This window comes from Taudactylus pleione, unplaced genomic scaffold (genome assembly GCF_031769625.1).
Source record: "Taudactylus pleione unplaced genomic scaffold, aTauple2 ptg000861l, whole genome shotgun sequence".
Taxonomy (NCBI): domain Eukaryota; kingdom Metazoa; phylum Chordata; class Amphibia; order Anura; family Myobatrachidae; genus Taudactylus; species Taudactylus pleione.
In genome coordinates this window covers 1,935,881-1,960,944 of record NW_028285263.1, presented here as the reverse complement: position 1 = coordinate 1,960,944, position 25,064 = coordinate 1,935,881, and the positions used below count along the sequence as shown (strand labels likewise).

Here is a 25,064-nt window from a genome sequence, read left to right as displayed (position 1 = left end):
CATCTAACATATCACATACTGATGTAGTTTCTCCTGCGTATTTGGAGTAACGCCATGTCCTGCATACAGGCGTGTCCTCATTGCAGGCTGGCATAACTCTGGCACGGTGGCGTGCAGTCACAGAAGTACGGACACTGAAATTATGCATTACATTGTCACATATGGGTATGTAGTTGTTGTGCATGCAATACCGATGGCACTAGCAGGTAAAGCATATACTTGAGACAGTACTGCGCATGTGCGAGGTCTGTATGGCAGCGATAGGGAGGTCACACAGCTGTGGTGTCCCCCGTGCTATAGCCGGATCAGGCCAGGACCGCTGCCGGTATATTCCCCCTGTCATTTCATTAGTCCCATATGCTCTACAATGGAGCAAAATAGTTTTTTATAGGTCATAAATCGGTGGATGAGCATTTGGGAGGTCTGACATAACCAATGTTTTGTTTAAAAACATGTCATTTACATTTTATTTTTCTCGTTTATATAACGAGCAAAGGTCTGGTCTATAATACTGGGACGACTGGAGTGAGAGAGATAACAAGAGATATGGTAAGAACTTACCTTTGTTATCTCTGTTTCTACGAAGTCCATAGGGTCCACAGGGTTGACCTTGGGGTTATAGCTGGATCAGGATCCATGGGCACCACACAGTTAAGCTTTTAGCTCCCAGGATGCACTTGGGTCCTCCTCTATAACCCGCCCCCGAGCCACAGGCACCTCAGTTGGTAAGCAGCCTAGGCCGGAGGAGAATATGGAACAGAGAGAAGGAAGACTGGAACACACAAGAAACCATACTCACAGCAATAGGAGACGGAAAACCGGTGACCAGCCACACAGCCCATTTGAAGCCAGGTGCGTCAGGGCGGGCGCCCTGTGGACCCTATGGACTTCGTAGAAACAGAGATAACAAAAGGTAAGTTCTTACCATATCTCTTGTTTTCTACTTCAGGGTCCATAGGGGGTCCACAGGGTTGACCTTGGGGATGTCCCAAAGCAGTACAACTAAGGGCGGGGATGCTCCTGTGCTGAAAGGAGTACCCGGCGCCCAAAGGATGCATCCTGAGAGGCAAAGGTGTCAAACGCATAGAACCTCAAAAACGTTTGAATTGAAGACCAAGTGGCCGCCCTACACAGCTGAACAGCAGAAGCGCCACGTCTAGCAGCCCAAGAGGGACCCACAGAACGAGTGGAATGAGCCTTAACAGAGGCTGGCACAGGTAAGCCCTCCTGTGCATAAGCCTCACAAATAACGGAACGAAGCCAACGGGCTAACGTTTGTTTGTTGGCAGGCCAACCCCTCTTGTGAAAACCAAAGAGGATAAACAAGGAATCAGACTTCCTAACCGAAGCCGTCCGGTCTACATAAATTCTAAGCGCCCGGACCACATCTAAGGAAGTCTCACCAGCTGAAAGATCAGGGGACTGAAAAGCTGGCACAACAAGTTCCTGATTAATATGGAACTTCGAGACCACTTTGGGCAAAAACTCAGGACGAGTGCGGAGCACCGCTCTGTCCTGGTGAAAAATCAGGAAAGGAGGGCGACAGGAAAGCGCCCCCAATTCAGACACCCTCCTGGCCGAAGCAATTGCCAGGAGAAAAACAGTCTTAAATGTCAGCCACTTGAGCTCCACCGCCTCAAGAGGCTCAAACGGAGGACCCTGCAGGACCCGTAGCACCACCGCCAAGTCCCAAGGAGCCACAGGAGGCACAAAGGGAGGCTGGATCCTGAGAACACCTTGGAAAAAGGTGTGAACGTCTGGTAGTATTGTAATCCGTCGTTGAAACCACACGGACAAGGCGGACACATGAACCTTCAGAGATGCAAGGCGTAAGCCGAGATCCAATCCTGACTGAAGAAATTCCAAGATCCTAGAAACTCGGAACACCTGAGGATCATAAAGTCTGGACTCACACCACTGAAAGTAAGTGTGCCACACTCTGTGATAAATCCGTGCTGAAGCAGGCTTGCGTGCCCTGAGCATCGTACCAATAACCGAACTGGAGAAGCCCCGAGACCTCAAGACGGCTGTCTCAAGAGCCACGCCGTCAAAGACAGCCGACCCAGATCCGGGTAAAGGCAGGGCCCCTGAGACAACAGGTCCCGACGTTGAGGAAGAAGGTACGGAGCGTCGATGGAGAGGCTCCCCAGATCGGAGTACCAAGGACGTCTGGGCCACGCCGGAGCTACCAGCACGAGCATGCCGCCGTCCTGCTTGAATTTCCGCAGAACCCGAGGAAGCAGGGATATCGGAGGAAACAGATACGCCAGGTGAAACGTCCATGTCACCGACAGCGCGTCCACCAGACTTGCACCTGCGTCTCTTGTCCTTGACCCGTAAACGGGCAACTTGTGATTGTGACGGGAGGCCATCAAGTCCAGCTCCGGCAGTCCCCACCTGTCCACGAGTAGCTGAAACACCTCTGGGTGAAGCGACCATTCCCCGGGATGCACGTCGTGACGGCTGAGGAAGTCCGCCTCCCAATTGAGGACTCCGGGGATGAAGACCGCCGAGATCGCTGGAATGTGACCCTCCGCCCAAGACAGGATACGAGACACCTCCGACATCGCTGCCTGACTGCGAGTTCCGCCTTGGTGATTGATATACGCCACCGTGGTGGCGTTGTCGGACTGCACCTGTACCGCCCTTCCGTGAAGAGCGGGGCCGGACGACTGCAGGGCCTTGTATACTGCCCGCAGTTCCAGGATGTTGATGGGGAGAAGTGCTTCTTCCGCTGACCAACGACCCTGAAGCGACAAAGAGCCGGTCACTGCCCCCCAACCCCGGAGACTGGCATCCGTCGTGAGCAGGACCCAGTCCGGGATCCAAAATGGGCGCCCCTCGACCAGATGAGCTGTCTGAAGCTACCAAGCCAAAGATAGCCGAACGTCCGGAGACAACACCAGCACCTGAGAGCGGATCCGGTGAGGTAACCCGTTCCATTCTGATAGAATCAGCCCCTGCAGGGGCCGGGAATGGAACTGGGCAAATTCCACCATGTCGAATGTCGACACCATGGACCCCAGAACTCTCATAGCCGAATGGACCGACAGGCGGCAACGGCTCAGGCAACTGCGTATCCGCAGCTGTAGTGAGGCGACCTTCTCCGGAGTCAGGAAGATCCTTTGCTGACGCGAATCCAGCAGGGCTCCCAAATGAACCATCCGCTGTGATGGAATCAGAGAGGACTTTTTCCAATTTATCAACCACCCGTGCGCTTGCAGGCAAGCGATCGTCAGGTGGAGATGTTGAAGCAGTACCTCCGGGGAGCTCGCCAGCAACAGGAGGTCGTCCAGGTACGGCAGCAGCCGTACATTCTGGTTCCGAAGATGTGCGGCCATGACCGCCATAATCTTCGTGAACACCCTCGGTGCCGTGGAGAGACCAAAGGGTAGCGCCCGGAACTGATAGTGGTGTTGAAGGATAGCGAACCTCAGATACCGCTGGTGTGAAGATGCTATCGGAACATGGAGGTAGGCGTCCTGGATGTCCAGGGACACCATGTAATCCCCCGGTTCCATCGCCAGAATGATGGAACGTAACGTTTCCATCCTGAACTTGGGAACTCTGAGGAATTTGTTCAGAGACTTCAAGTTGAGGATAGGGCGATGAGAACCATTGGGTTTCTGCACCAGAAACAGAGACGAATAATACCCCGTCCCTCGTTGTGATAGAGGAACGGGAACAATGACCCCTGCTTTCAGCAAGGACTCTATAGCCTCCTGAACCTGTAACGCCTTGGTCTTGTTCTGAGAAGGACTTGTGCAGAAAAACTGGTGGGGTGGTCTGTGCCGAAAAGACAGGGCGTACCCCTGGGAGACCACTTCTCGAACCCAGGCATCCGTGGTGGTATTGTGCCAGCACTGGGCAAATAGAAGAAGTCGGCCTCCCACTCTGAGGTCCCCCAGAGGGAGGCCCGTCCCATCAGGCCGCAGGTTTATCTTCCTGCTTGGAAGAAGGGCGCCGAGCACTCCAGGCTTGCTTCTTGGGTTTAGAGGCCGTCTTACTCGCAGACTGTCTCGGGAAGGACTGACCTTTCGCCTTACCCTGAACCCGAAAGGAACGAAAAGCCGAACTCCGAACCTTAGCAGGCAGTGCCGCCGAAGGGAGGAAGGCCGACTTGGATTTAGCCAGGGTGTCCACTATTTTGTCCAAGTCCGGACCAAATAGTAATTCCCCATTGAAAGGTAAGGCCTCCAGACCTTTCTTTGAATCAGAGTCCGCTCTCCAGGACCGCAACCATAAGGATCGGCGGGCAGACACCGCTGCAGCCGATACCCGCGAGGTCAGCAGACTAGCATCTAAAGAAGCTTCTCCAATGTAAGAAGCGGCGTCCCTCATTTGTCCCAACAACGCCCGCTGGACATCCGGAGCGTCGTCCGGGAAGGTATCTTCCAATGCATTGGCCCACCCCTCAATGGCCTTGGCCACCCAGGAAATGGCCATGGACGGTCGGGCCACCGCCCCGGAGAGGGAGTAAATAGACTTTAAGCAAGTCTCAACTTTCCTGTCCGTGGGATCCTTCAGCGAGGATATCGACGGTAATGGTAAGGTGGCGCCCCGAGTTAAACGGGTGACATGGGAATCCACCGCCGGTGGAGATTCCCATTTTTTACAATGTGCCTCAGGGAAGGGGTAATTAGAAGCCAACCGCTTCTGAGGAAGGAATCTCTTACTGGGCGCCTGCCAAGCTACCGCCATATGATCCGTCAACTGATCCGACAGGGGAAACACCGCAGAAGCCACCTTAGTTTTTTTTTTAAACTAGGAAACTTCGACCTAGGAACCGGTGCCTCATCCTCTATAAGAAGAATAGCTCGCACCGCCCTAACTAGTGCTCGCACATTAATGGACGACTTGGTATCCATTTCCTGGACCGAGGCGTCCGAGTCAGTGTCATCAGGGACCTCCCCATCATCTGAGGAACCCTCTGAGTCCGATACCTGAGCAGCCCGTGTCATGAGTGGGCGTTTAGAAATCCTAGAAGGCATGTCAGTCTGCAACATTGACTGAAAAGCCGAGGAAGCGGCCGCCAAATTTTGCACGGAGTTGGAGAGCACATCCACCCAGGGTGGAGGAGTCACCATAGGGGCCTGAAAAGGTACCACAGGCTGCTGCGGCACAGGGGAAGCCTGTATATACATAGGCAACCCCGCATAGGGACCCACCGACTGAGACCCAGGAGGACTCCGCAATAACTGCGGGACACCCGGGGAATGGGGGATGGTCGGCTGGGGCACCGCCCTAGTAGGGAGAGCAGTCGGGACCGACAGACGGTCCGCAATAGACACCAGCACTTGAGAAAACATCGCCCACGGTGGTTCCTGCGCCAGAGAAGGTCTGGATGGGCCAGGAGCCACCTGGCATCGACTACACAGGCCATCCTGTGACAAATCCTCCCTATCTACTCCTGCAGAACAGCGTCCGCAGGAGGCCAACACCGGAGCCACTGAGCGCTCAACCTCCTCGTCTGACATGACAGAATATATTATATATCTGGCACCAGGGTAGAAGTGAAACGCACTCACCGGTGTGCTGAACAACAGCCCACAATATGGCACTGAGTAGCACACAACTGTATGTGACGGACCTCACAAATACGTGATCTATATAAGTGAGGTCAGTAGAAACGCCCCTCCCCCACACACCTGCAGGGCTTGTAGGAGAAGTAAAGGGATAGGTATAAGCTGACAGTAAGCGGAAAATAAGCACAGACAGGCAGCACTAGCAAAAAGTCACATACCATGCAGGAAGATATACTCACTGCACCTTTACACTACAATCAACCTCCCAGATTCAGTGTCTGGGAGGGCTATAGTGCTGTGTACGCTGTCCTTAATCAGGGGAGAGGTACACAGGGGGACCGGTCCGCGTGCTCCCTGAGATCTGCGCTGCCACTGTGGGAAAATGGCCACTGGAGACCTCAGAGGAGGAGTGGCCGAGTAATCTGCAGCTCAGCGACACCAGACTGCGTGCTGAAAGGCGCGCTGGGCTGAGGGGAGGAGCCGCTGACAGGGAAGGCTTCCTCACCTGGCTGGCCATAACCCCAGGGATGCTGGCTTCCCGCTTGCCGGTTATCCCTGGTGGTCTAGTGGTCCCACGGGTTATGGGGGGGGCCCGCCGCCACTGCCAGCAGCCTCCGGTCTGTCCCCAGGACCGGAGGCTAAAGGACTGCATTTAAGGCATTCCGCGCGCCGCCGCTAGCCAGCGACGCGCGGCTTACCTGAATCCCCGGCGACTCCGGCAGCAGTCCTGGGAGGTAGACAGAGTCCGGCTAGTACGGACTCTGTCCTCCCGCCGCGATCCCCAGATCAGTACTGGCGTCGCGGCGCCAGTCAGGGATCAGAGCGGCAGCGTGGGCGTCTGTACAGACAGCCCTTCGCTGCCGTCTGTAGCAAAAATAGATTAAAACTAAATAAAATTTAACTTAAAATAAAAAGCTTCTGGGGGCTGCTCCTGCAGCCCCCCTGCGCGGTGACCGACTCCGGCCGGGCACCAGCTTACACTGAGGTGCCTGTGGCTCGGGGGCGGGGTATAGAGGAGGACCCAAGTGCATCCTGGGAGCTAAAAGCTTAACTGTGTGGTGCCCATGGATCCTGATCCAGCTATAACCCCAAGGTCAACCCTGTGGACCCCCTATGGACCCTGAAGTAGAAATAACTAAAGAGGCATTCAACAGAGTCCCACAACTGCAGGTATCCCCTACCACTGGTGTACCGCCCCCCCGCCACTAGTTATCAGTATAGTAGGAGAGGGGCCCGATTGTGAGGAAACCAGGCCACACAATCTAACCCCAGGGCGGCACTATTACCCAATTCTGCAGCCGCCCCCACTATAGGCGTCATGTACCCATGTTAGTTAGCCAGGCACTGTATAAGCGGACTGCAGTACAGAGCGCTCCCTCGTGGATGCACCATGTACTGCAGCTGGTTGGACAGGTGACAGCATGGTGCAAACATTTATCAATATCGGTCACAACACAGGGTCCATATTGGAATTTGAGGATATAAAGGAGAACATATCTGTAAGTCTATTGAGATCACTACAATAACGTGCAATAAGAGGGACTGTGTGAGAGAGACGGAACTCAGCGCTCCCTATACAGTGACTACACATATACATACTTATACCCCTATACTGAGATCACTACAATAACGTGCAATAATAGGGACTGTGTGAGAGAGACGGAACTCAGCGCTCCCTATACAGTGACTACATATATACATACTTATACCCCTATACTGAGATCACTACAATAACGTGCAATAGGAGCGACTGTGTGTGTGAGAGACGGAACTCAGCGCTCCCTATACAGTGACTACACATATACATACTTATAAACCTATACTGAGATCACTACAATAACGTGCAATAGGAGCGACTGTGTGTGAGAGAGACGGAACTCAGCGCTCCCTATACAGTGACTACATATACATACTTATACCCCTATACTGAGATCACTACAATAACGTGCAATAGGAGCGACTGTGTGTGAGAGACGGAACTCAGCGCTCCCTATACAGTGACTACATATATACATACTTATACCCCTATACTGAGGTCACTACAATAACGTGCAATAATAGGGACTGTGTGTGAGAGACGGAACTCAGCGCTCCCTATACAGTGACTACATATATACATACTTATACCCCTATACTGAGATCACTACAATAACGTGCAATAATAGGGACTGTGTGTGAGAGACGGAACTCAGCGCTCCCTATACAGTGACTACATATATACATACTTATACCCCTATACTGAGATCACTACAATAACGTGCAATAATAGGGACTGTGTGTGAGAGACGGAACTCAGCGCTCCCTATACAGTGACTACATATATACATACTTATACCCCTATACTGAGATCACTACAATAACGTGCAATAATAGAGACTGTGTGTGAGAGACGGAACTCAGCGCTCCCTATACAGTGACTACACATATACATACTTATACCCCTATACTGAGATCACTACAATAACGTGCAATAATAGGGACTGTGTGTGAGAGACGGAACTCAGCGCTCCCTATACAGTGACTACATATATACATACTTATACCCCTATACTGAGATCACTACAATAACGTGCAATAATAGGGACTGTGTGTGAGAGACGGAACTCAGCGCTCCCTATACAGTGACTACATATATACATACTTATACCCCTATACTGAGATCACTACAATAACGTGCAATAATAGGGACTGTGTGTGAGAGACGGAACTCAGCGCTCCCTATACAGTGACTACATATATACATACTTATACCCCTATACTGAGATCACTACAATAACGTGCAATAATAGAGACTGTGTGTGAGAGACGGAACTCAGCGCTCCCTATACAGTGACTACACATATACATACTTATACCCCTATACTGAGATCACTACAATAACGTGCAATAATAGGGACTGTGTGTGTGAGAGACGGAACTCAGCGCTCCCTATACAGTGACTACATATATACATACTTATACCCCTATACTGAGGTCACTACAATAACGTGCAATAATAGAGACTGTGTGTGAGAGACGGAACTCAGCGCTCCCTATACAGTGACTACACATATACATACTTATACCCCTATACTGAGATCACTACAATAACGTGCAATAATAGGGACTGTGTGTGTGAGAGACGGAACTCAGCGCTCCCTATACAGTGACTACACATATACATACTTATACCCCTATACTGAGATCACTACAATAACGTGCAATAGGAGCGACTGTGTGTGAGAGACGGAACTCAGCGCTCCCTATACAGTGACTACACATATACATACTTATATCCCTATACTGAGATCACTACAATAACGTGCAATAATAGGGACTGTGTGTGAGAGAGACGGAACTCAGCGCTCCCTATACAGTGACTACATATATACATACTTATACCCCTATACTGAGGTCACTACAATAACGTGCAATAGGAGCGACTGTGTGTGTGAGAGACGGAACTCAGCGCTCCCTATACAGTGACTACATATATACATACTTATACCCCTATACTGAGGTCACTACAATAACGTACAATAAGAGGGACTGTGTGTGTGAGAGACGGAACTCAGCGCTCCCTATACAGTGACTACATATATACATACTTATACCCCTATACTGAGGTCACTACAATAACGTGCAATAAGAGGGACTGTGTGTGAGAGACGGAACTCAGCGCTCCCTATACAGTGACTACACATATACATACTTATACCCCTATACTGAGATCACTACAATAACGTGCCATAAGAGGGACTGTGTGTGTGAGAGACGGAACTCAGCGCTCCCTATACAGTGACTACATATATACATACTTATACCCCTATACTGAGGTCACTACAATAACGTGCAATAAGAGGGACTGTGTGTGAGAGACGGAACTCAGCGCTCCCTATACAGTGACTACACATATACATACTTATACCCCTATACTGAGATCACTACAATAACGTGCCATAAGAGGGACTGTGTGTGTGAGAGACGGAACTCAGCGCTCCCTATACAGTGACTACATATATACATACTTATACCCCTATACTGAGGTCACTACAATAACGTGCAATAAGAGGGACTGTGTGTGAGAGACGGAACTCAGCGCTCCCTATACAGTGACTACACATATACATACTTATACCCCTATACTGAGATCACTACAATAACGTGCCATAAGAGGGACTGTGTGTGTGAGAGACGGAACTCAGCGCTCCCTATACAGTGACTACACATATACATACTTATACCCCTATACTGAGATCACTACAATAACGTGCAATAAGAGGGACTGTGTGTGTGAGAGACGGAACTCAGCGCTCCCTATACAGTGACTACATATATACATACTTATACCCCTATACTGAGATCACTACAATAACGTGCAATAATAGGGACTGTGTGTGTGAGACGGAACTCAGCGCTCCCTATACAGTGACTACACATATACATACTTATACCCCTATACTGAGATCACTACAATAACGTGCAATAGGAGCGACTGTGTGTGTGAGAGACGGAACTCAGCGCTCCCTATACAGTGACTACACATATACATACTTATACCCCTATACTGAGATCACTACAATAACGTGCAATAATAGGGACTGTGTGTGAGAGACGGAACTCAGCGCTCCCTATACAGTGACTACACATATACATACTTATACCCCTATACTGAGATCACTACAATAACGTGCAATAATAGGGACTGTGTGTGAGAGACGGAACTCAGCGCTCCCTATACAGTGACTACACATATACATACTTATACCCTATACTGAGGTCACTACAATAACGTGCAATAAGAGGGACTGTGTGTGAGAGACGGAACTCAGCGCTCCCTATACAGTGACTACACATATACATACTTATACCCCTATACTGAGGTCACTACAATAACGTGCAATAATAGGGACTGTGTGTGAGAGACGGAACTCAGCGCTCCCTATACAGTGACTACATATATACATACTTATACCCCTATACTGAGGTCACTACAATAACGTGCAATAGGAGCGACTGTGTGTGTGAGAGAGACGGAACTCAGCGCTCCCTATACAGTGACTACATATATACATACTTATACCCTATACTGAGATCACTAGAATAACGTGCAATAATAGGGACTGTGTGTTAGAGACGGAACTCAGCGCTCCCTATACAGTGATACATATATACATACTTATACCCCTATACTGAGATCACTACAATAACGTGCAATAATAGGGACTGTGTGTGAGAGAGACGGAACTCAGCGCTCCCTATACAGTGACTACACATATATACATACTTATACCCCTATACTGAGGTCACTACAATAACGTGCAATAATAGGGACTGTGTGTGAGACGGAACTCAGCGCTCCCTATACAGTGACTACACATATACATACTTATACCCCTATACTGAGATCACTACAATAACGTGCAATAGGAGCGACTGTGTGTGTGAGAGACGGAACTCAGCGCTCCCTATACAGTGACTACACATATACATACTTATACCCCTATACTGAGATCACTACAATAACGTGCAATAAGAGGGACTGTGTGAGAGAGACGGAACTCAGCGCTCCCTATACAGTGACTACACATATACATACTTATACCCCTATACTGAGATCACTACAATAACGTGCAATAAGAGGGACTGTGTGAGAGAGACGGAACTCAGCGCTCCCTATACAGTGACTACACATATACATACTTATACCCCTATACTGAGATCACTACAATAACGTGCAATAATAGGGACTGTGTGAGAGAGACGGAACTCAGCGCTCCCTATACAGTGACTACACATATACATACTTATACCCTATACTGAGGTCACTACAATAACGTGCAATAAGAGGGACTGTGTGTGAGAGACGGAACTCAGCGCTCCCTATACAGTGACTACACATATACATACTTATACCCCTATACTGAGGTCACTACAATAACGTGCAATAATAGGGACTGTGTGTGAGAGACGGAACTCAGCGCTCCCTATACAGTGACTACATATATACATACTTATACCCCTATACTGAGATCACTACAATAACGTGCAATAGGAGCGACTGTGTGTGTGAGAGACGGAACTCAGCGCTCCCTATACAGTGACTACACATATACATACTTATACCCCTATACTGAGGTCACTACAATAACGTGCAATAATAGGGACTGTGTGTGAGAGACGGAACTCAGCGCTCCCTATACAGTGACTACATATATACATACTTATACCCCTATACTGAGATCACTACAATAACGTGCCATAAGAGGGACTGTGTGTGAGAGAGACGGAACTCAGCGCTCCCTATACAGTGACTACACATATACATACTTATACCCCTATACTGAGATCACTACAATAACGTGCAATAAGAGCGACTGTGTGTGTGAGAGACGGAACTCAGCGCTCCCTATACAGTGACTACATATATACATACTTATACCCCTATACTGAGGTCACTACAATAACGTGCAATAGGAGGGACTGTGTGTGAGAGACGGAACTCAGCGCTCCCTATACAGTGACTACATATATACATACTTATACCCCTATACTGAGTATTCTACCTGCTGTGAGTGGGGGGCAGCACTGGGCTCGCTCAGCTTACACTCGGCTTTCATTGCTGGTCTCTCTGGTGTCTGATCTCTGACACAGAACGGCATCTGAGACCTCTCTGCAATGTACTTCTTATAGTCAGATAAAGCAAACGTGTCCTGTAAGTAACACACTTACTCGTACCTATAGTACATAGTGATCACTAACTGTAACTTATCGCTGTATTCTTACTGTAAGACATTATATCTCCACAATAACACTAAACTCACCGGTAGCTGAAGCACAATTAATAATTATAATAAATAATATAATATAGATACAGATTTCTTGTACTAGTCCCCCAGGCTCCCTGTTCTCTTCTGTGCAGCTCCTAGTGCTGGTCACTGGGAACAGGGGAGGGGTCCTTGAGCTCGGAACGCGGGTATGAGTAACGGCCAGGGCTGGACCGGACATGATCTGAGGCGTATTACAGGTACAGACATTCCCACAGATAATGAGTGGTCCTGGATAATATAAAAAGCCTATTACACTCCTTATTCCAGCCAGGGGCTCAATTCCATAGATGGGAGGATGAGAGGACCATGGGAACGAGGAGGAACTGGGGCCCAGAACCCGGCAGAAAGAAGCTCAATCAATTATCATGAACTTGCTGAAAGTAATGACAGTCTCTGGCCACAGGTAAGAGATCTGATCCTGGATTTATTAGGTGACTGCATATATTTTACTTGTTCCCTGTGTAAGGGACAGATGCTAATAACATCGAACATTGATCAGCTGCCGTGCGCGTAATCCTTACCGTATAACTCCTGACTGACATTCTCTCTATGCGGATTGCTAGCGCTTGGTCAGCTTACTATATAGAATATAGGACAAGCATTTTGTGTGACACAAACAGTTCGCTGCACCCTGGAACCCTTGGTTACTACATGTGAACGCTCTCTCACTGCTCGCAGTTGCCCCGCTTTTGCTAATAATATGGCTGTAGATCCCCCTCCTTTTATTATCAGATGCTGGCGATATTACGCTACTGTGGCCGTTGGTGGGAGAAGGCACCCGGCTCCTCGTCCCCTCTTCCCTTACACCCACACTTTTCCTCATTCCGCCCGTATTTTTCTCTATTTAGGAATAACAATTTTATTTTATTTTTTTTAATAATGGAAAATATTTGTGTTGTTGCTGGGACCATTTATGTGCCCTTCCCCGTCATGGATAACTGATGTCATAGAGAATGTTCTTCAGAAGTTGATAAATAGGTCAGTTTGTCTGCTCTGTTCACTCACATATCATTGGGGTAGTAAGAAAAAGACAAAATCCCCTAAAGTGAGAAAGACTTTGCAGCTGAATGAAGTGGACACAATGACGGATTTCTTGGCACCTGTTTGCCACTGCGCATGTGTGTAAGCCGCACTTGATTGTTTTGTGATAATGGGGAGGTAACGGGGTATGGGGGGGTGATGGCACTAGGGAGTAACTCAGGTACAGGTGCCAGGGTATCCTATGTAAGACACGTTATTAGCAGACATCATGAAACAGATATGAAGACTTCTTATGCCTGGCAATATTCTCTCCAAAACACTGATAGATCTACATTACTAACATGATATTATGTAATCACCGGGCTCCTAGCCCCCTGCACTGATAGATCTACATTAGTAACATGATATTATGTAATCACCGGGCTCCTAGCTCCCTGCACTGATAGATCTACATTACTAACATGATATTATGTAATCACCGGGCTCCTAGCTCCCTGCACTGATATATCTACATTACTAACATGATATTATGTAATCACCGGGCTCCTAGCTCCCTGCACTGATATATCTACATTACTAACATGATATTATGTAATCACCGGGCTCCTAGCTCCCTGCACTGATAGATCTACATTACTAACATGATATTATGTAATCACCGGGCTCCTAGCTCCCTGCACTGATAGATCTACATTACTAACATGATATTATGTAATCACCGGGCTCCTAGCTCCCTGCACTGATATATCTACATTACTAACATGATATTATGTAATCACCGGGCTCCTAGCTCCCTGCACTGATAGATCTACATTACTAACATGATATTATGTAATCACCGGGCTCCTAGCCCCCTGCACTGATATATCTACATTACTAACATGATATTATGTAATCACCGGGCTCCTAGCCCCCTGCACTGATAGATCTACATTACTAACATGATATTATGTAATCACCGGGCTCCTAGCCCCCTGCACTGATAGATCTACATTACTAACATGATATTATGTAATCACCGGGCTCCTAGCTCCCTGCACTGATAGATCTACATTACTAACATGATATTATGTAATCACCGGGCTCCTAGCTCCCTGCACTGATATATCTACATTACTAACATGATATTATGTAATCACCGGGCTCCTAGCTCCCTGCACTGATAGATCTACATTACTAACATGATATTATGTAATCACCGGGCTCCTAGCTCCCTGCACTGATATATCTACATTACTAACATGATATTATGTAATCACCGGGCTCCTAGCTCCCTGCACTGATATATCTACATTACTAACATGATATTATGTAATCACCGGGCTCCTAGCTCCCTGCACTGATATATCTACATTACTAACATGATATTATGTAATCACCGGGCTCCTAGCTCCCTGCACTGATATATCTACATTACTAACATGATATTATGTAATCACCGGGCTCCTAGCTCCCTGCACTGATAGATCTACATTACTAACATGATATTATGTAATCACCGGGCTCCTAGCTCCCTGCACTGATAGATCTACATTACTAACATGATATTATGTAATCACCGGGCTCCTAGCCCCCTGCACTGATAGATCTACATTACTAACATGATATTATGTAATCACCGGGCTCCTAGCCCCCTGCACTGATAGATCTACATTACTAACATGATATTATGTAATCACCGGGCTCCTAGCTCCCTGCACTGATATATCTACATTACTAACATGATATTATGTAATCACCGGGCTCCTAGCCCCCTGCACTGATAGATCTACATTAGTAACATGATATTATGTAATCACCGGGCTCCTAGCCCCCTGCACTGATAGATCTACATTACTAACATGATATTATGTAATCACCGGGCTCCTAGCTCCCTGCACTGATATATCTACATTACTAACATGATATTATGTAATCACCGGGCTCCTAGCCCCCTGCACTGATAGATCTACATTACTAACATGATATTATGTAATCACCGGGCTCCTAGCTCCCTGCACTGATAGATCTACATTACTAACATGATATTATGTAATCACCGGGCTCCTAGCCCCCTGCACTGATAGATCTACATTACTAACATGATTTTATGTAATCACCGGGCTCCTAGCCCCCTGCACTGATAGATCTACATTACTAACATGATATTATGTAATCACCGGGCTCCTAGCCCCCTGCACTGATATATCTACATTACTAACATGATATTATGTAATCACCGGGCTCCTAGCCCCCTGCACTGATAGATCTACATTACTAACATGATATTATGTAATCACCGGGCTCCTAGCTCCCTGCACTGATAGATCTACATTACTAACATGATATTATGTAATCACCGGGCTCCTAGCCCCCTGCACTGATATATCTACATTACTAACATGATATTATGTAATCACCGGGCTCCTAGCTCCCTGCACTGATATATCTACATTACTAACATGATATTATGTAATCACCGGGCTCCTAGCTCCCTGCACTGATAGATCTACATTACTAACATGATATTATGTAATCACCGGGCTCCTAGCCCCCTGCACTGATATATCTACATTACTAACATGATATTATGTAATCACCGGGCTCCTAGCTCCCTGCACTGATATATCTACATTACTAACATGATATTATGTAATCACCGGGCTCCTAGCTCCCTGCACTGATATATCTACATTACTAACATGATATTATGTAATCACCGGGCTCCTAGCTCCCTGCACTGATATATCTACATTACTAACATGATATTATGTAATCACCGGGCTCCTAGCTCCCTGCACTGATAGATCTACATTACTAACATGATATTATGTAATCACCGGGCTCCTAGCTCCCTGCACTGATATATCTACATTACTAACATGATATTATGTAATCACCGGGCTCCTAGCTCCCTGCACTGATATATCTACATTACTAACATGATATTATGTAATCACCGGGCTCCTAGCTCCCTGCACTGATATATCTACATTACTAACATGATATTATGTAATCACCGGGCTCCTAGCTCCCTGCACTGATATATCTACATTACTAACATGATATTATGTAATCACCGGGCTCCTAGCTCCCTGCACTGATATATCTACATTACTAACATGATATTATGTAATCACCGGGCTCCTAGCTCCCTGCACTGATATATCTACATTACTAACATGATATTATGTAATCACCGGGCTCCTAGCTCCCTGCACTGATATATCTACATTACTAACATGATATTATGTAATCACCGGGCTCCTAGCTCCCTGCACTGATATATCTACATTAGTAACATGATATTATGTAATCACCGGGCTCCTAGCTCCCTGCACTGATAGATCTACATTACTAACATGATATTATGTAATCACCGGGCTCCTAGCTCCCTGCACTGATATATCTACATTACTAACATGATATTATGTAATCACCGGGCTCCTAGCTCCCTGCACTGATATATCTACATTACTAACATGATATTATGTAATCACCGGGCTCCTAGCTCCCTGCACTGATATATCTACATTACTAACATGATATTATGTAATCACCGGGCTCCTAGCTCCCTGCACTGATAGATCTACATTACTAACATGATATTATGTAATCACCGGGCTCCTAGCTCCCTGCACTGATATATCTACATTACTAACATGATATTATGTAATCACCGGGCTCCTAGCCCCCTGCACTGATATATCTACATTACTAACATGATATTATGTAATCACCGGGCTCCTAGCCCCCTGCACTGATATATCTACATTACTAACATGATATTATGTAATCACCGGGCTCCTAGCTCCCTGCACTGATATATCTACATTACTAACATGATATTATGTAATCACCGGGCTCCTAGCTCCCTGCACTGATATATCTACATTACTAACATGATATTATGTAATCACCGGGCTCCTAGCTCCCTGCACTGATAGATCTACATTACTAACATGATATTATGTAATCACCGGGCTCCTAGCTCCCTGCACTGATATATCTACATTACTAACATGATATTATGTAATCACCGGGCTCCTAGCTCCCTGCACTGATATATCTACATTACTAACATGATATTATGTAATCACCGGGCTCCTAGCTCCCTGCACTGATATATCTACATTACTAACATGATATTATGTAATCACCGGGCTCCTAGCTCCCTGCACTGATATATCTACATTACTAACATGATATTATGTAATCACCGGGCTCCTAGCTCCCTGCACTGATATATCTACATTACTAACATGATATTATGTAATCACCGGGCTCCTAGCTCCCTGCACTGATATATCTACATTACTAACATGATATTATGTAATCACCGGGCTCCTAGCTCCCTGCACTGATATATCTACATTACTAACATGATATTATGTAATCACCGGGCTCCTAGCTCCCTGCACTGATATATCTACATTACTAACATGATATTATGTAATCACCGGGCTCCTAGCCCCCTGCACTGATAGATCTACATTACTAACATGATATTATGTAATCACCGGGCTCCTAGCTCCCTGCACTGATATATCTACATTACTAACATGATATTATGTAATCACCGGGCTCCTAGCTCCCTGCACTGATAGATCTACATTACTAACATGATATTATGTAATCACCGGGCTCCTAGCTCCCTGCACTGATAGATCTACATTACTAACATGATATTATGTAATCACCGGGCTCCTAGCCCCCTGCACTGATATATCTACATTACTAACATGATATTATGTAATCACCGGGCTCCTAGCTCCCTGCACTGATAGATCTACATTACTAACATGATATTATGTAATCACCGGGCTCCTAGCTCCCTGCACTGATAGATCTACATTACTAACATGATATTATGTAATCACCGGGCTCCTAGCCCCCTGCACTGATAGATCTACATTACTAACATGATATTATGTAATCACCGGGCTCCTAGCCCCCTGCACTGATAGATCTACATTACTAACATGATATTATGTAATCACCGGGCTCCTAGCCCCCTGCACTGATAGATCTACATTACTAACATGATATTATGTAATCACCGGGCTCCTAGCCCCCTGCACTGATAGATCTACATTACTAACATGATATTATGTAATCACCGGGCTCCTAGCCCCCTGCACTGATAGATCTACATTACTAACATGATATTATGTAATCACCGGGCTCCTAGCCCCCTGCACTGATAGATCTACATTACTAACATGATATTATGTAATCACCGGGCTCCTAGCCCCCTGCACTGATAGATCTACATTACTAACATGATATTATGTAATCACCGGGCTCCTAGCCCCCTGCACTGATATATCTACATTACTAACATGATATTATGTAATCACCGGGCTCCTAGCCCCCTGCACTGATATATCTACATTACTAACATGATATTATGTAATCACCGGGCTCCTAGCCCCCTGCACTGATATATCTACATTACTAACATGATATTATGTAATCACCGGGCTCCTAGCCCCCTGCACTGATATATCTACATTACTAACATGATATTATGTAATCACCGGGCTCCTAGCCCCCTGCACTGATATATCTACATTACTAACATGATATTATGTAATCACCGGGCTCCTAGCTCCCTGCACTGATATATCTACATTACTAACATGATATTATGTAATCACCGGGCTCCTAGCCCCCTGCACTGATATATCTACATTACTAACATGATATTATGTAATCACCGGGCTCCTAGCCCCCTGCACTGATATATCTACATTACTAACATGATATTATGTAATCACCGGGCTCCTAGCTCCCTGCACTGATATATCTACATTACTAACATGATATTATGTAATCACCGGGCTCCTAGCTCCCTGCACGGATATATCTACATTACTAACATGATATTATGTAATCACCGGGCTCCTAGCCCCCTGCACTGATAGATCTACATTACTAACATGATATTATGTAATCACCGGGCTCCTAGCCCCCTGCACTGATATATCTACATTACTAACATGATATTATGTAATCACCGGGCTCCTAGCCCCCTGCACTGATATATCTACATTACTAACATGATATTATGTAATCACCGGGCTCCTAGCTCCCTGCACTGATATATCTACATTACTAACATGATATTATGTAATCACCGGGCTCCTAGCCCCCTGCACTGATATATCTACATTACTAACATGATATTATGTAATCACCGGGCTCCTAGCCCCCTGCACTGATATATCTACATTACTAACATGATATTATGTAATCACCGGGCTCCTAGCCCCCTGCACTGATATATCTACATTACTAACATGATATTATGTAATCACCGGGCTCCTAGCCCCCTGCACTGATATATCTACATTACTAACATGATATTATGTAATCACCGGGCTCCTAGCCCCCTGCACTGATATATCTACATTACTAACATGATATTATGTAATCACCGGGCTCCTAGCCCCCTGCACTGATATATCTACATTACTAACATGATATTATGTAATCACCGGGCTCCTAGCCCCCTGCACTGATATATCTACATTACTAACATGATATTATGTAATCACCGGGCTCCTAGCTCCCTGCACTGATATATCTACATTACTAACATGATATTATGTAATCACCGGGCTCCTAGCTCCCTGCACTGATATATCTACATTACTAACATGATATTATGTAATCACCGGGCTCCTAGCCCCCTGCACTGATATATCTACATTACTAACATGATATTATGTAATCACCGGGCTCCTAGCTCCCTGCACTGATATATCTACATTACTAACATGATATTATGTAATCACCGGGCTCCTAGCTCCCTGCACTGATATATCTACATTACTAACATGATATTATGTAATCACCGGGCTCCTAGCCCCCTGCACTGATAGATCTACATTACTAACATGATATTATGTAATCACCGGGCTCCTAGCCCCCTGCACTGATAGATCTACATTACTAACATGATATTATGTAATCACCGGGCTCCTAGCCCCCTGCACTGATAGATCTACATTACTAACATGATATTATGTAATCACCGGGCTCCTAGCCCCCTGCACTGATATATCTACATTACTAACATGATATTATGTAATCACCGGGCTCCTAGCCCCCTGCACTGATATATCTACATTACTAACATGATATTATGTAATCACCGGGCTCCTAGCTCCCTGCACTGATATATCTACATTACTAACATGATATTATGTAATCACCGGGCTCCTAGCTCCCTGCACTGATATATCTACATTACTAACATGATATTATGTAATCACCGGGCTCCTAGCCCCCTGCACTGATATAACACTGCTGATAGGACTGTCTCATAGAAGACCTGGTGATGGATCAATCAGTAATAATATTCCCACCATCTCTGTATTCAGCTATAAGCAAAGAACCGACAGTGCAATGACCGACACAGCGCAATGACCGGCCAGGACGGACTCACCAGTTTACTGGCTTTCGGCGTCGTCTCTGCAATTTCTGCGGGAAAGAAATGACAACGTCAGAGACCGGGCATCATACAGGGCAGGTAGCAGGGCACAGATAATGACCAGGCATCATACAGGGCAGATGGCAGGGCACAGATAATGACTGGGCATCATACAGGGCAGGTGGCAGGGCACAGATAATGACCGGGCATCATACAGGCCAGGTAGCAGGGCACAGATAATGACCGGGCATCATACAGGCCAGGTAGCAGGGCACAGATAATGACTGGGCATCATACAGGCCAGGTAGCAGGGCACAGATAATGACTGGGCATCATACAGGCCAGGTAGCAGGGCACAGATAATGACTGGGCATCATACAGGCCAGGTAGCAGGGCACAGATAATGACTGGGCATCATACAGGCCAGGTAGCAGGGCACAGATAATGACTGGGCATCATACAGGGCAGGTAGCAGGGCACAGATAATGACTGGGCATCATACAGGCCAGGTAGCAGGGCACATATAATGACTGGGCATCATACAGGCCAGGTAGCAGGGCACATATAATGACTGGGCATCATACAGGCCAGGTAGCAGGGCACATATAATGACTGGGCATCATACAGGCCAGGTAGCAGGGCACATATAATGACCGGGCATCATACAGGCCAGGTAGCAGGGCACATATAATGACCGGGCATCATACAGGGCAGGTAACAGGGCACAGATAATGACTGGGCATCATATAGGGCAGGTAACAGGGCACAGATAATGACTGGGCATCATATAGGGCAGGTAACAGGGCACAGATAATGACTGGGCATCATATAGGGCAGGTAACAGGGCACAGATAATGACTGGGCATCATACAGGGCAGGTAACAGGGCACAGATAATGACTGGGCATCATACAGGGCAGGTAACAGGGCACAGATAATGACTGGGCATCATACAGGGCAGGTAACAGGGCACAGATAATGACTGGGCATCATACAGAAACAGGTAGCAGGGCACATATAATGACCGGGCATCATACAGGGCAGGTAGCAGGGCACATAATGACTGGGCATCATACAGGGCAGGTAGCAGGGCACAGATAATGACCGGGCATCATACAGGGCAGGTAGCAGGGCATAGATAATGACCGGGCATCATACAGGGCAGGTAGCAGGGCACAGATAATGACCGGGCATCATACAGGGCAGGTAGCAGGGCACATATAATGACCGGGCATCATACAGGGCAGGTAGCAGGGCACAGATAATGACTGGGCATCATACAGGGCAGGTAGCAGGGCATAGATAATGACCGGGCATCATACAGGGCAGGTAGCAGGGCACAGATAATGACCGGGCATCATACAGGGCAGGTAGCAGGGCACATATAATGACTGGGCATCATACAGGGCAGGTAGCAGGGCATAGATAATGACCGGGCATCATACAGGGCAGGTAGCAGGGCACAGATAATGACCGGGCATCATACAGGGCAGGTAGCAGGGCACATATAATGACCGGGCATCATACAGGGCAGGTAGCAGGGCACAGATAATGACTGGGCATCATACAGGGCAGGTAGCAGGGCACATATAATGACTGGGCATCATACAGGGCAGGTAGCAGGGCACATATAATGACTGGGCTATACAATGCACAAGTACAAACACAGAGAGCTGACTGTCCTATAACACCCCCTTCCCCCCTTCATATAATGAGAACTGCCGCAGCCACAGCGTCTAACAGGGACCTCTGCAATGTAGGGTTAATCTCACTGAAACACAGGTGGGTAAGGAACCCATAGCCACTAGTCAGTCATTAGGGTAACGTTAGACAATAAAATAAATACATCTCTAGTCCCAGTTCTACCAGAGACTATCTAAACACTGTGTTCTTCCCAGCAACATAAATATATACTGAGGGCTGAAATACAGGCATGATCTAGTAATCTAGTGATCTGTTAGGCTGCTAAAGTTAGCGTTCGTTTCAAAGTGTTAGATTATAAGTGTACTTACAATATAATAACTATGACAGAGTTATGTTGGAGTTTTATTAGCTATAGACTCACCATGCAAAGACTGATCTGACTCGTCTCTTTCTCCTGAACTGCAGGTAATCTGCTACTTCTGTTCTCATCAGATGCTGTTACCTTGATTTCCATTGCGCAGTTTTAAAAAAGTATTTTAGGTAATCTACTACTTCTGTTATATTAGTTGACATTACTATAAATGAAGTAAGGATTTTTTTATTTATTTTTTGGGTGAATGTGTGATGGTCTACTCCCATCTCAATTTTTGTTTATCTAAAGGTGCCTACACGCACAACGATTTTTTTAATGATTATCATTAACGATATCGTTTAATCGTTGTAAAAATCGTTCACTTTCTGAGTTAAAACGATGAACGATTATCGTTCATGCGTGTTCACGTTTGTAGTTCAGTCAGACTGACCAACTGAACGATTTTCATTAAGGGAATATGCAAAAATCGTTTGTAGTTCAAAAAAAATCGTTCATTACACTTTAAAAAAAATCTGACAGATAATCTGACAGAAAATCGTTCATAAAATCGTTGGTAACAAAATCGTTGTGTGTGTATGCAGCTTTAGCCTTTATTACATCCCAATCTAGTGTGTGTTGAGTACTGGGGGAGGGTTCCCAATCAGTGACCACACAGACACATGTTTGTAGCTATACTTATTAGTGATCTGTTAGGCTGCTAAAGCCTTTGAAACGAAAACTAACTTTAGTAGCCAAAGTGTTAGATTATAAGTGTACTTACAATTTTAGAACTATGACGGAGTTATGCTGGAGGAAAACTGAAAGAGAACATCCTGAAAGCCAGAACACTTTCTGAAGGACATCAAACATACTTGTGGGAATAAACCAATTCACCATCAGTATCACCTGCTGTACTATGGCCCTCATTCAGAGCCGTACGCTCTGAGCAGAGCGCACTCTCTGAATGAGGGCCGGGCTCCATGAAAATGGAGCGTCCTCCTGGACGCTCGTATAGCTGTGGGTCACCACCCACAGGCTATACGAGCGTGCATTGTGATGGCCGCGATGGTCGTGACCATCGCGACCATCGAAATTGCGTGCCGGAGCCTGCGGTTGAGGTTTTCAACCGCAAGCTCCGGAGTGATTTTGGCTCTATCAGAGCCAAAATCACTGCCACTGACATCACTAGTGATGTCAGTGGGCCGGCTTTTGACGGGAGGCGTTCCCGTGGGAACGCCCCCGTCAGGGAGGCACGCCCCCGGCACGCCCACCAAAGGGGGCGTGCTGTCAATCAACATTGACAGCACGCAGCCTTTGATCGGACACAACGAGCGAAGGACTTTCCTTCGCTCGTCGCGTCTGGCGCATGCGCACGACGGAGCTCCCTCCGTCGTGCGCATGCTCAGTCCATAACATCGACCCACTTGCGAGCGGACAGCCGCTCGCGAGTGGGTCTGAATCAGGCCCTATATGTATATCCAGGAAACTCCTTACTGCACTCCCTGCTTATACACTGTGCTGCCCTCACTGATTCCTCTTGTTGTTCAAAACACCTGTGACTAGATCGGCTCTGTACATTGTCATTTGTGCCTTCATGCTACTGTAAATCCTGTTTGTACTGTATTGCCTCTTTCCACTGCTTCACCATCGACTTTAACATTCTTTATTTTAGTAACTAATTCCAGCACCAATTACTCACCTGCTTCTCTTTATATATCACTTTTTTAGCTGTGCTCATACATTAGCAGCGCAGTTCTTTTACCTGTATTATATATCTAACCACATTTATCCACTCTGCCCCCACATCACACAGAGCCTCAACATCACACTGCCCCCCCACATCACACTGTGCCCCCCCACATCACACTGCCCCCCCCACAACACACAGCCCCCCCAACATCACACAGCCCCCCCAACATCACACAGCCCCCCCAACATCACACAGCCCCCCCAACATCACACAGCCCCCCCAACATCACACAGCCCCCCCACATCACACAGCCCCCCCACATCACACAGCCTCCACTCCAGTTTTCACCTCACTTATTACCACAGCATGAACACCTTTACTTCAATCACCCCCCTTATTCAGTGTCTACATAATCCTCTGCTTTACCTACTTCTTCCACCCCTATCCTCCCCCTCTAGTCTCCTCCACTTGCTGTTCCCCCTTTTTTCTCTCACCAGTCTTCCTTACAACCCTCTACTTCTCTCACACACCCTTCCTGTTCCTCCACTCTTACCCACCTCCCTCCCCCCATGGACCACTAAGCCCTATTCCCTCCTGTCTGTGCCGGTCCCCTCTAGGGCTGCCATGAGAAATCCTGACCATAGTAT

General features: G+C 46.8%; 1 protein-coding gene across 6 annotated transcripts in view; it reads right to left on the bottom strand.

Moving 5' to 3' along the window:
• Window positions 1-25,064, bottom strand: part of DCTN1 (dynactin subunit 1) — a 174,050-nt gene that overhangs the window by 94,213 nt on the left and 54,773 nt on the right. For all 6 annotated transcript variants that reach the window (XM_088458877.1, XM_088458879.1, XM_088458881.1 and 3 more), the window contains exon 4: window positions 20,748-20,782. In XM_088458877.1, the coding sequence (XP_088315003.1) occupies window positions 20,748-20,782 (35 nt within the window). The remainder of the gene's footprint in view (window positions 1-20,747; window positions 20,783-25,064) is intronic.